The sequence below is a fragment of the Buteo buteo genome, chromosome 9, assembly GCF_964188355.1.
Source record: "Buteo buteo chromosome 9, bButBut1.hap1.1, whole genome shotgun sequence".
NCBI classification, from domain to species: Eukaryota; Metazoa; Chordata; class Aves; order Accipitriformes; family Accipitridae; genus Buteo; species Buteo buteo.
Window position 1 is genome coordinate 41,508,053 of NC_134179.1, and position 12,162 is coordinate 41,520,214.

General features: G+C 57.6%; 1 protein-coding gene across 1 annotated transcript; it reads left to right on the forward strand.

Annotated features, from left to right (window-relative positions):
* Window positions 1-7,645: 7,645 nt before the first annotated feature.
* Window positions 7,646-11,756, forward strand: PRR29 (proline rich 29). The gene is made up of 6 exons (XM_075036879.1): window positions 7,646-7,723; window positions 8,199-8,325; window positions 10,142-10,257; window positions 11,173-11,348; window positions 11,498-11,568; window positions 11,728-11,756. The coding sequence occupies exons 1-6, from the start codon at window positions 7,646-7,648 to the stop codon at window positions 11,754-11,756; spliced, it is 597 nt and encodes a 198-aa protein (XP_074892980.1).
* Window positions 11,757-12,162: the final 406 nt, after the last annotated feature.

Consider the following 12,162-nt stretch of genomic DNA (forward strand, 5'->3'; position numbering starts at 1 on the left):
CCTTCTCCCCTTAACCCCGCTTCGCTGCTCCTTCCCAGCCCTGTCCTACTCCTGGCTCCCTCCGGGACCCTTTCCCGCAGTGGGTGCTCAGTCCCACTCGGGTGACCCTGACCCACTCCCCATGCCCACCCGGCTCTGGCTGTCCCCCCTCCAAGCCTCGCTGTCCCTGCTCAGCGCCGATGGGCTCCGTCTCTCTGCGAGACTGAATGTCACAGCTCCTGGATCTGGTAATATGGCAGGCTCCACCCTCCGCTCCCCCTCCCCATGCAGAGGGCTGGATGTGAGAAGCAGCAGAGAGGGGGGGGGAATGACACCCCAGCCTGGCACTGCCCAGTCTGGTCACCGCTGGGCTCCCAGCACCCCTTTACCTGCTCCCGTCAGGGACCTGGGGCCCCCCAGCTGGGCCCAGGTGGATGCATGGGGGGGGGACACAGAGCCCTCTCGCCTGCTCCTTGGATGCTCCTGAGCTGGAAAACTGCTGGCTAAAGGCTGTGGGAAGTGGGGGTGCAGCCAGGATGGGGTGCAGGGGGCATGCCAAGGGTCCCGCTGCTCCCCGGCGGGCTCCACGCACGACCTGGGACTAGAGGAAAGTAGAGAGCTCGAAGGAGATGTCGTGATGCTGGAATTGTGCAGGCACACATGTACAAAGACATGCCCTGACACGTGTGTGCATGCCTGGACACATGCAGGCACATGGGGTGGGGGCAGAGACGCTCCTTCAAGCCCTGCCTGCACAGGAGGCTCTGCCGGCCCCAGCACGGCAGCGCTGCCCATCCCCAGCTGCATCGTGCCTGCTCCCCTCCTGCCTCTCCGGTCTGGGACATGCCAGATTCCCTTTCCAAAACACACTCCCTGCCCAGAAACACCCGGGATGGGCACTGGGTGTCTGGCAGGCAGCAGGCAGTTCTGCAAAATCACCTTAACTCTGCCCCAACTGAGGTTTTTGGTCTCAGCTGAGCTCATGAGTTTGGTGGTTTTGGTGCTACCGGGACACTGGGTGCTGTGACCTCAGTACCAAACCAGAGCAGAGCAGAGGGGGTGCTGGTGGGCCCTGGGAACAGGAGCAACCCATGATGGACACACATCTGCCTGAGCACAAAACACTCAGCACAGCATCCCTCCCAGCCATGCCCAAGGATGGGGCTGCCCTTGGGGCCAGCTATGGACCCCCAGACCCTCGCTTGAGGTCTTCTTCTTAAATATATATATACATATATAAATAAATATATATAATTCTCCATGCTAGAAAGCCCCAGCCCCTTTAGCAAGTGGAATTTTGACCCAAACTTCACCATTTTAATGCTTTTAGTGACAAAGCAGAGAGGGCAGGAGGGGGCGAAGGAAGGAGGAGGAAAGCCAGGAGCCCAGGAAAGGCGGCTGTGTTAATCTCTTGGGATTAAAGATCCAGCCTTGCACCCCTGGACCACCCAAAATCCTCCTCAACAACTCAGGTGTGGGTGGTGGTGAAAGGAGGGACTGAAAATGGCCCCAAAGGCTTTTGCTGAAGGGTAGAGGGCTGGGGGGGGGGGCTGCACTGCACTTTGGACTGGGGTGGGAGGAGATTGAACCATTTATGTTGCTAATTTTAGTAATCTTACGTCATTACCATTTCTTAACGAGGCAGCAGATCCCATTAGCTGCTCCTTCCAAAACTTCTCATAATGAGGTATGAAGCCAACGAATGAACCGCTGCTGTTGGTCTGCCATTCAAAGACCTCAATAAGAATTGTTACGTAAATTAAATACCCCTAAAAAAGTGCAAACAAAAGAACTAGGTCCTTAATATTTAAAAGCACTTGTTTGACATTATTAGGAGTGACCGACTCTGCTCTCAGAGGCGCAGACCAGCAAAGGCTGAGCTTGTGGTTTTGTTGACACAAAAGGCTGCCGAGACCTGGCCAGACTCATTACCATCTAATAGTTTCCACTGAAATGCAAACACCCAATCTTAATCATTTAATTTTCCAACAGCATATAAACACGCAGTGGGAGGGTGCCTTATCAGACACTGCTAAAACCAAATAACACAATACCCGATGCAAATGACCCTGTGCCCGAGCCGGCTGCATTGCCCCATGGGCAGCTCCGGCTGCTGCCGGCCAAGGTGGGGGGCAGAGGAACAGGGTGATGGGGAACGGGGTCTGGTTTGGGGGTGGCGGTGGCCCCGAGCTGCCCAACGTGTCCCCGCAAAAGCCAGTTTATTTGGTGCCATCTGGTGGCAAATTGACTGGAGGGTCCCATCCCCAGCTGGTCACTGGAGGGGAGCAGCCCAGTTTCGGAGGTGGCCAGTCTGGTCCCAGTGGTGGGAAAGGCCAGACGGGATTTGCAAAGCATTGCATCGCCGGAGGATGTGCATTGCTCTTCCCTTCCCCAGCAAGCACCCTGTCTGATGGGGAGGGGTGTGATGGGGAGCAGTGGGGACTCCCCTGGTGATGCCCAACCACCTCCGCCTTCCTGAGCTGGTCCTGCCCTTCCTCCAGTGAGGATGAGCTGGGACAGACGATGGTGGCTTGACCTCCTACCTGGCACTGGGTCACCTGCCCAGCCCTGCCAGCGTTAGGGCTGTTGCCCTCTTTTGCAGCAGCAAGTGGAAAATAAATGAGGTCAAACTCACTGTGTTGCAAATCGTGGCCAGCCCGGGACCCTCCAGCCCCCTCCGGGCTCCCCACCCGGACCAGCATAAGGGTACGCAATGGTGACAGTGATGGGGACGGTGGTGGCTGGCTGGAGGGGACGGGATGGGAGGATTTGCCTGGGGCACGTTGCTTTGGTGTGGCAGCACAGGCATGCATGGCTGTGGGTGGCAGAGAACAGTGACCGTGGGGCTCCGTGCCCGTGCCGAAGCCCCGGGGAAGCTCCTCGGAGGCTGCCCTCCAGCCACGGGCGCTCCCATTAATCCAACGCCAGCGCTGGGATTACTGCTGGTGCATGTCGGTAATTACAAATGACTCAGCCGTTTCCAAAGCAAATGAAGTCAACTCGCAGTAATCTTTTTGCAAGTGGCAAATGCTCATTTACCGAGGGCTGGATATTACTAATTGTGTTACCTCCATCCCACCTTACAGCAAAGAAGCAGGGTGTCCCCAGCCCTCGCCAGCAACCTCTTGCTTAATTTTAGGTTCTGTGCAAGGAAACGGTCTGCAAGGGGCAATTCAGAGTAAGAGGAGACCACGGTGGCTGGATGATGGCTCAGGATCTCCTGGAAGGGGCAAGTGGTATTTTTTTGTAATTAGCTTTCAAAATGAGATGCTTTCACCCATTCATGCTCCTGGACCCACAGAGCATCCCCGAGAGGCGTGTGCCCGAGTGGCTGTGTGTGACAGTGTGATGCAGAGCACAGGGGACAGTGGCTGCCAAGCTGTCACTCCATATCCGGGGTTTGTCTTCATGTGCAATGACAAACTGGTTTTTGGACTGGTTTTTTTTATACCCCTTAGGAGCCAGCAGTGATTATGGGGGGGTGTATTGCCTCAGTCATGCTTACTTCATCTTCCACGAGTGTTAGACAAGGTTGCTGCCGCCTGCCTGTGTTTCCTCATTTTGGGAATCTCTCCGACTCCAGTTTGTCTCCAGGGAAGGGGGATGGCACAAGGGATGTGCCATCACCTCGCTGCCCTCCCCCAGTTATCAGAGGACGGCTCAGTGAGTCATCGGTGCCGGGCCATATCAGAGCACAGCTCATCCGGGCTCGATGCATCACTGTCCCGGTGTTCCCAGTCTGACAGCCAGCCATCACACTCCGGGTGCCCCAGCTCTGCTGTTAGGCTAATTTGCCAAAGCTTGTTGATGCTAAGCTTTTATTGCTTGCATTGCAAGCAGAGACCCGCGCAGAGAGAGCATCGTGTGCCTCTGAGGGGCCGGATCACGTTGTGCCTGCTCCAGATGCCTGGGGCAGCATCACGCCCTGCTCCCAGCTTCTGCTGTGGCATCCGCTTGCACCTACGTGGTGCAGATGTTGGGTTCATGTCCAAGGTGGTGGCAGAGGGTGCCTGTCCCTCCTGGTCCCCAGGGGATTGACCCTGTTTTAGGACTGCTGCCTTGGTCTTGACCGTGGTCCAAAGCAAAGCTTCTGGTGGAGCCTCTGCCTAACCAGAGGATGGGACTTTGTTCCTGGCCTTGGGTTTGATTTTGGGTGAAGACTTAGGTGAGGGTTTCCAGAACAAGAAATCACAGACTTACAGTAAGAAAGGGGCTCAAGAACTTCCAAAGTGAGGGCTGCTAGTAAAATTATCTGCTGAGCATCCTTAGGGTCTCTTGGTACACATCTCAGTCTGGGGGTTGGGTTTGGCAAGGTGGCTCTTACTGGGGACAGCTGGGTCTATCCCCACCAGAACTTTACAATCCTCTGAACCCTCCTGAGCCCTGGTTTTCTATGATGGACATGTGAATGGCTTATGTGCCATTACCAAGCACGCCAAGACTGGGAGCATAAACTGGTCCTGGGCTGTCACCTCTCCCCAGTGTAGGTGAGTTGGCTGATGGGGGTCCTCACCCCACCTCCTGGGTGAGAAGAAGTGGTATCTCCAGCCAGAGGGTCATTTCTACCAGCGAAAGGTATCTGGGCAGTGTCCTGGGAACTGCACAGCCGCGCCTGCCTTTCTCTGTCCCCATCCCATGTACCCTGACACTTGCATTTCCCTGTGCCCAGACCATGCTTTTCTGGCCAGCACTTATGATGCCACTCAGCATCCATCCATCAACTCGCAGTGGATCATCCCGCTTACCCACACAGCCACAAGTGCTTCTGCCCAAGGGGGCCTGGGCAGGGATTGTCCCCACGCTGATATCTGCAGCCCTAATTCAATGACGCTTTGCTTTAAAGAAGATTGAGAGCCAGGATGACATGTACGGGTGGGTGAGTGGTCCCCGTGTCTCCTGCTCCCTCTCTCTCACTGATGCTCAGACCTTCTCTCTGCATGACAGACGTGCTGGGGGACTTAAAAAGGGACATGCCACGGTGACAGGCTGCAGCCAAGTACAGCCCTGCCCACAGCTGAGCCCCTCAGATGCATCGGGGCTGTGGGTCACGCTGGACCCACACTTGGTTTGTGCTTAGTTTGGCTCAAGAAAACCTCCCTGGTTTTACGTGAACTCATGCTAAACACCCCTAAATTCCCTTCCTCTCCTCTCCTCTCCTCTCCTCTCCTCTCCTCTCCTCTCCTCTCCTCTCCTCTCCTCTCCTCTCCTCTCCTCTCCTCTCCTCTCCTCTCCTCTCCTCCTCCACGCAGGAGGACAGCTAATAACACCCCCAAAGGGGCTCAAGCTGCCATGGGGGGCCTGACGACGTTCAGAGCAGGTCCCCTGCCACCCCTCGTTGTCCCACCACTGGCAGAAGATATCCTTATGCTCCTTAGCCCTTCGCCCCAGTGCTTGAATCCTTCCTACAGATGAGAACAATATTAGCACCAGCAAGACTGATAGCCAGGCTCTGTTCAGAGCAAGGCAGGCTCTGCCAGAAGCAGGGGGTAATCAGCACAGTAATTAAATGTGCAAATAATGGGAATTTGGGAGTTATAACAAAAGGCAGAGAAATAATCTGGAGGGGCTTGGAGAAATTAGGAACACAGAGTAAGATCTAATCAAGCAGAAAATAGCCCGATTGGAGCCAATGGCTGGGGGCTAAGGCAGCTGGCCTCGGAGAGCTCCTCCCCGGCATCTGGGGGTGTCTCCGGTGCTGTTTTGGGGCAGAACAAGAGGTTTTGGAGAGATCTGTTCCTGCTTGGTGCACAGGGCTGGCTGCAGGCTGGGTTCCTGGGAAAAGTTCCCAGATCTGCACTATTGGTGGACGGCAGATTTTAGATGTAATATTGATGGAAATAATCACCCAGAAGAGCAGCCTGGGGAAATGCAGCTGATGGAGGTGGAGGGAAGATACCTGAGGCCAGTGGGAAGTTGGGCTGTTTTGGGGGAGAAAGTGGTTTTTCATTGCAATGGGTTTGCTGGGGCTTAAATATTTTGTGCAGACGTACCGTTCCCAGCCGCAGTGTTTCCTTGAGATGAGCTTGGACACACAAAGCTCTCTGGCCAGGGGGAGATAAACAGAAAACATGAGCTGGTTTTGGTCTGCTGGACACAGATCCCCTTGTGAGCATCCTGGGAGGGACTCGCGGTAGGGGAGAGCAGCAGGCTGGAGCCAGGCTCTGGTGCAATCGATTCGTGCTCATGCTAAGCCTTGCCTGGGTTTCCATGGGAGGAATGCGGTGGCCGGTCATTGCATCCCTGGGGAAGTGGTCCATGAAGCTGGGAGCCAGATCCAGGGCACCCGGCACTGTGCCACAGGCATCCTGGGGACCAGACCTCAGGTGGCACCAGCAGGGCCGAGCAACGTCCCCGGGCACTGTGCCTTGGATGTGCACGGGGGAAAGTTGTCCCTGAGGACCTGCAAGGGGACATCCCATGGGGTGGAAGGACCTTCTCCCTCCACCAACGGAGACCCCAGACCTGTGGTGCACAGGCAGGGATGCCTCCATCGGACAGCAGGCACTGCAAAGCCTTGAAGATTCAATCCCAGCCTGACACCCAAAGCTATCCCAGACTCTCACCCAGACCTGTCTCCCAACGCTCCCTGCAAAAGCACCTCGCCAGGTTTGCTCTGACGTCCCAAAGCCCCCTCCAGGCACAGGTGACATGGCTCAGCCCCGCAGGGACACGCCGCAGCTGCCTTGGCCCCTCCAGCTGCTCTCTGCCAGCGCTTGAAAAGACCTTTCAATAAGTCCCAATCAAAGAGGCAGCGTTGTGAGGAACGAGCTGCTCTGATGGGAAAGTGCGTTCTGCCAGCTCTCGCCCCATCCTTGTTTTCTCATTTCCCGAGGAGGTGACTTGGCAGCAGGCTTGAAGATAGCACAAGGGAACAGCCCTTAAACTGCAGATCTTGTTGCTACAGGGTGTTGCAGCTGCTGAAAGTTCACCGGGGCTCAGCAAGGTGTATACAGCAAAGAAAAGGCTGTTAAAGACAGGTTCACCTCTGGCTTGGGATGTCCCAGAGCCCCAGATTGCCAAAGCCCGGGAGAAGGTAGCAGGGAACTCTCATGGCATCTTTTCCCTCTTGTCCCCCAGCTGAGCAACCTTTGTTCTGTCCTTGGCGTGGCTGCGTTAGGGCTCAGTATCCCCAAATATCTCCCAGCTCACAAACGCAGCCCCAGAGACTGGGAAACCGGCACCGAGAGCGTGAGCCACAGGGCAGGAGCAGACCCGTATCCCACTGGCCGCAATGGATGGAACCTGTGGAGACCACAGGGTACCAGGACCTGGGATTTTAGGAAAGCTCCCAAACCCACAAGCTGTGAGATGCTGCCAGTGGGGCTGAGCAGCCCCAGCACTGGGACTAGATCTCCCCTGCAACTGGGACCAGTAGCAGGGCTTGGATAAACCTGCAGCCCCCTTCTCCCAGCTTGCTTCCCTGCGGGGAATATTGTCCTGCAGGCTCAGGAATACCATCGGGGGGCACAGGCCATCCCTGCCCCACAGCCTTTTGCAGTGTGTGGGGATTATTCTGGGGATACACTGCAGGGAAAACCAGCCCAGGGCTGCTCCTCTGCCGGCCAAACCTCCAGGGAGGGTTTGTTTAGCCCCAGCAGCTATAGCAACAAGCCCTGCTGCCTGCTGCAGCTCTGCTCGCCCCATCGCCCACGTGCCTGCCCAAGCCATGGAGGTGGGGGCAACGAGGGACCCCCATGGGGTCTGGGGAGGCACCTCAGCAGGGACCTACGTCATCCCGCCCGGGGTAAGCCCTGGAGAGCAGTTCTGTCTCTGGATTTATGGGACAGTCAGGGGTGACAAGGGTAGGGTGGGGAAAATGGGATGGGGCTGGAGGAGAGAGGGGCTGGAGTCGGGGTTTTGGGTGGGTGCTGGGGTCTGGGGCAGCGAAGCTGTTCTTTGCAAAATGCCTCCCTGCTCCCTGCAGACCCTGGCGCCCTGGGAAGGCCACTTCTGCATAGGGACATGTCCCCAGGTGTGGGGACTTGCCAGGCGTGCAATTCATCCAGGCTTGCAGGGCTGCACCCCTGCAAAGATAGGGGTCAGTGCAAGCCACCCCCCGCTCCGAGGCTCTCCTCCCTGCTCCCCCCAGGCCCAGCATTGCTCTCCTCCCTGCCACCAGCTCCTGTCCCCTCTTCTCCCCGGCTGCCACACTAACAGGGCACTAAATTAAACCAAGAGTGAGAGATCCCCAGGGTTTTCCTTCCCCTCCTGCCTTTCAGATCCGACCAGAGCGATCTCCCCATGGTGCCGTCCCAGTGCCCCAGCAGCCGGTGATGATTCTCCAGCAGCTTCCCGGGACCGTGGCTGCCCTGGCCCCCGCCGCCGGACCCCCGCACGTCCGGGAAGGTGCGTGATGGTAGATGTCATAGAGATCAGAGTTAAAACCAGCTTAACTTAATCCTCTTCTTTTTTCCCAGACTTTTCAGGATGAGGGGCAGGCAGGGGGGCTGTGCCTACCCTCCACAGCCTTGCAGGGCCGGCCACACCACGCTTTGATGGCTGCTTTGCCCCACGGGATGAGATTTTTGGTGGTTTTTACCAACCTTGAAGTCTGGACCGGCTTTGGCCACACCAGCATGCTCTCAGGGAATGGTTTTGGGCCGTTTTTTGAAATCCACCTTTGTTTTACAAAAACTTATTTCACGTGGGCATAGGGAGCATCACCAGGGAAAGCCAGGGTGGCTCCTTAGCCATGCTAGGTGGGGCAGAAGCCAGCCCCCACGGGACGTGCAGGCAGCAGCTAAGACCATCTGTCTATAGGGGCTTCACCCAACTTTGTGCAACCCAGGATCCAGCAATCTGGACTGGGGGAGCAGACAGCAGAGACAGGGGGGCTTTGTGGTCCCTGGGACATGCCGTGGGCAAAGCTGTGCGGCATTGTGGGGAGGGGGCAAGGTTGAGCCGTCTTTAAAAATACACGGAGGAAAGGGTACGCTGAAAATTGGTGTGGAAAGAAAACGGAGAGACCCCAGCCCGGCCTCTCGCAGCGCTGCAGTGGGGGCTGGCTGCCTTTCCAGCGGGACGGGTGGGATCCATTAAGAGCTGCCAGCCCTTCGCACGCTTTCTCCTCCCGGTTCAATGCCTGGCTGCTGGCCCGCTCCCTCCTTGCGGCTCCAGCTCCGGCCACCTCCCGGGTTGTGCTGTAATGCTCCTCACTGGAGTGCCAGCTGCCGCCTGGGTGCCCTGGGAGCCCATCCCTGCAGCTGTAAAAGCATTTTGGGATCTGGCACATGGGGCATGGGGATGCCCAATCCCTTTTTTACCCAGGCTTCAGCTAAGAGGGGCTCACAGGTCTCGTGCGCAGCGCCAGCAGGATCTCAGAGGCAGCCCCTCCGACAGGTTTACAGGCATTTTGGAGGGGAATTTCACGCCTGCTGCAAATGGGCATGTTTTAACGGGGATGCAGAGCCAGACGCTATGCTTCCTCTGCAGCCGGATTGCCCTCAGCAGCCGCCCCATGGCTTGGGCATCCAGCCAAGGGGACTGGGACACTAACCTGCACGTGCACGGCCGCTCTGGGTCCCAGCTCCTCGTGCGGAGCAAGGCAGGGGCTAGGGAGGCACCGAGCATCCCCAGCCTGCACCTCTCCTGGACCCAGCTCCATAGGTGCTTGCTCCTGGGCATGGAGATGGGATCAGGTCCCACGGTCCAGCCCCAGCTCCTGCCTCCTTAAGGGGGTTTCTGAGCTCCCCCCGTGCATGACGCGGTGCAAAGCAGAGCTGACCCTGGCATGCTCCCCTTGCGGTGCCACCCCGAGGACACCAGCTTTGCCGTCTGGTGCCAAGGCAGAGGCTTGCCAAGCCGCTGAGTGCTGCCAGGACCGGAGCAATTCTCCTCCGAATGGGTGGAAAGTCTGATGCCTCCAGCACCACTAATCACCTTTTGTGAGCAGTCTTCAGCAAGCCAGACCAGATGTTTAATCACATTGCAAAGAAGAAAAGGCTGAAATATGGCTATTTTAAAGCTTTATCCAAGCAAAATAATTTTTAAATGCCACATGGGCCTTCCAAATTGGGGTGGGGGGAGTCTGGCTTAGTTCCCACTGCTTGGGCACAGGGATAAACCTCGGTGCCGCCCCATTCCAGGCACTCATCCCATGGCCACATTTCTCATACCCTTGCTCTGATCTCTCTCTGACGCAGAGCCCCTTACTCTCTGACAGATTTAATCGAGTTGATGATGATTCAAAACTCCCAAATGCACCAGGTGGTGATGAACAGCCTGGCTGTATCGGCACTGACGTCCTTTGGGTTCGGGCCATCCCCAGCTGCTGCCCAGGTAAGGGTCAGGGATGCTGGGTGGGCAAAGGGACTATAGGACCAAAGAGGACCAAAAGGACCAAAGAGGTGGACAAAGGGACCTTTCCAGAGCTGCTCAGGAGAGCGGGATGACCGTGTCCTGCTCTGGCACAGCGTGGGACCCCTCCAGGCACAGAAGCTGTGTGGTCTCAGCCCGGCTCAATCCAGGCTCTGCAGCCCCTTGGGGTTTTGGGGCTCTTTGTGCTGGTTTGACCCTCAGCTCTGCCAGCACAGATCACATCCAGGCTGCTCAGAAGCAACTCAGCCCAGCTGGGAAGAGCCAGGATCCTCCCTGTGTGCTGCGGCGCAGGCAGGGTGCTGCGGCACAGCGCTGGGCTGCGGCGGCTGAGCAGCGAGGCTGAGCACTATTCATTAGGCAGGATGGCTCTGCAAGGGCTTTCATTTAAAAGTCCATCTCGAACCAAAATCATATTAAACATTTCATCTCCGTGGGGGGAAACAAATGCTGCTTTCTCGGCGGGGGCAAAGACTGGGCTGCAGGCAGCTGCCTTGCTCGCTGCCAGCTGGCATCTCTAGGCATGCACCCTCCCATGCTGCCCGCCCAGTGCCCACCAGTTCACCATGCTAGCCAAGACTGGACCCTGCCTTGTCGCATCTCAGCGGCCAGATCAAACGTGCTCTTCCCAAGTACCATTTTGAGGTCCCAGCTGCGGGGCTGCCCAGCAGCCAGGTCCCCACGCTGGCCGACCGCGGGGCTTTGTGTGGGATCGAGCCCACAAAGCCAGACCCTAGGAAAGCCAAACCATGCCGGCAGCATCGCAGCCAAGCGTGGCTCCATGGGAACTCTCTCGCTGGTGCTTTGGGGAGCAGTGCCCTAGGGAGATGGCTGCTGAAAGGGTCCTGGCACAGCCCTGCCTTTTGTTCCTCCCTGCAGGCGATGGCGGTGCCTTTGCAGACCGGAGAGGAAGAGGAGGCTGTGGTTTTCCACCATCACTACATCCCCTACCCTGGTCCTACTCCTGTCCTGGCGTGGCCGGTCCCGGCACGGGATCAGGGACCGGCAGCGGTGCGGTACCTGGGCGCTGGCTCATTAGCCGAGGACAGGGAGCTGTGAGTAACGAGGGTGCTGCTTTGTGCCACTCGGCACAGGGCTGCACGCGTGTCCCTGTGGCCCCTGGTGTAACAGGACTTCCAGTCCAAGCTGGGACACAAGGGGCAATGCCAGGCTGGCACTTACTCCTGTCCTTGCTCCTCTCCAGCAGCGCAGTGCCCCCCCCTCCACCACCCAGCGCCACGGGGACCGTGGGAGCCAACGTCCCACCGGCATCGGGTAAAGACACGTTCTCCCCATGTCCTTCAACGGGGGACATCTCGCCCTCAAGTGTCCGGGCAGCCCCTGGTGAAAGGCTGAGCCCTCCTCGCTCCCTCCATCCATTGGATCCTGGGGGTGGCCCTTGCGCATCCTCCAGGTCCCCTTTTCTCTCCGCAGAGTACTACGATGTGGAGGAGAGGCTGTGAGCTGCACGCTTCCCAAGATCGTTTCTCCTCCATGTCCCAGCGCTCGACCCCAGAAGATCCTGCAGGTGCTGAGCACGGCTGCTCCGTGATACCCATAGTTTCGGGGTGGCTCATGGAGTGCATTTTGCTGGGCACATTCGCTTCCTCCCCGCGAGTCACCGCAAGGCAGGGGCTGTCACAAAACCTGTCACCAAACCCCAGGTGACAGGGTGACCCCAAACAGGGACAGGCTTTATCTCCGTGCTCTGCAGAGGGCTCATGCCCAGCAGGTTAGGTGTGACATCCCAGTCCTGGCTGGACAAAATGTCTCTGCCAAGCCACGAGGACTGTGCAGCGCTGGCTGTGCTGTGTCCCCATGGGTGGAGGGGAGTGTAATGCCAGCCCAGGTGGTCCTGGTCTTCATTAG

Bases quoted from the DNA above. Each gene is read 5' to 3' on its own strand.
- PRR29 (XM_075036879.1), top strand. From the start codon at position 7,646: ATGGAGGTGGGGGCAACGAGGGACCCCCATGGGGTCTGGGGAGGCACC. The intron at 10,258-11,172 runs GTAAGGGTCAGG...TCCTCCCTGCAG, and splicing joins CATCCCCAGCTGCTGCCCAG to GCGATGGCGGTGCCTTTGCA. The intron at 11,569-11,727 runs GTAAAGACACGT...TTCTCTCCGCAG, and splicing joins CAACGTCCCACCGGCATCGG to AGTACTACGATGTGGAGGAG.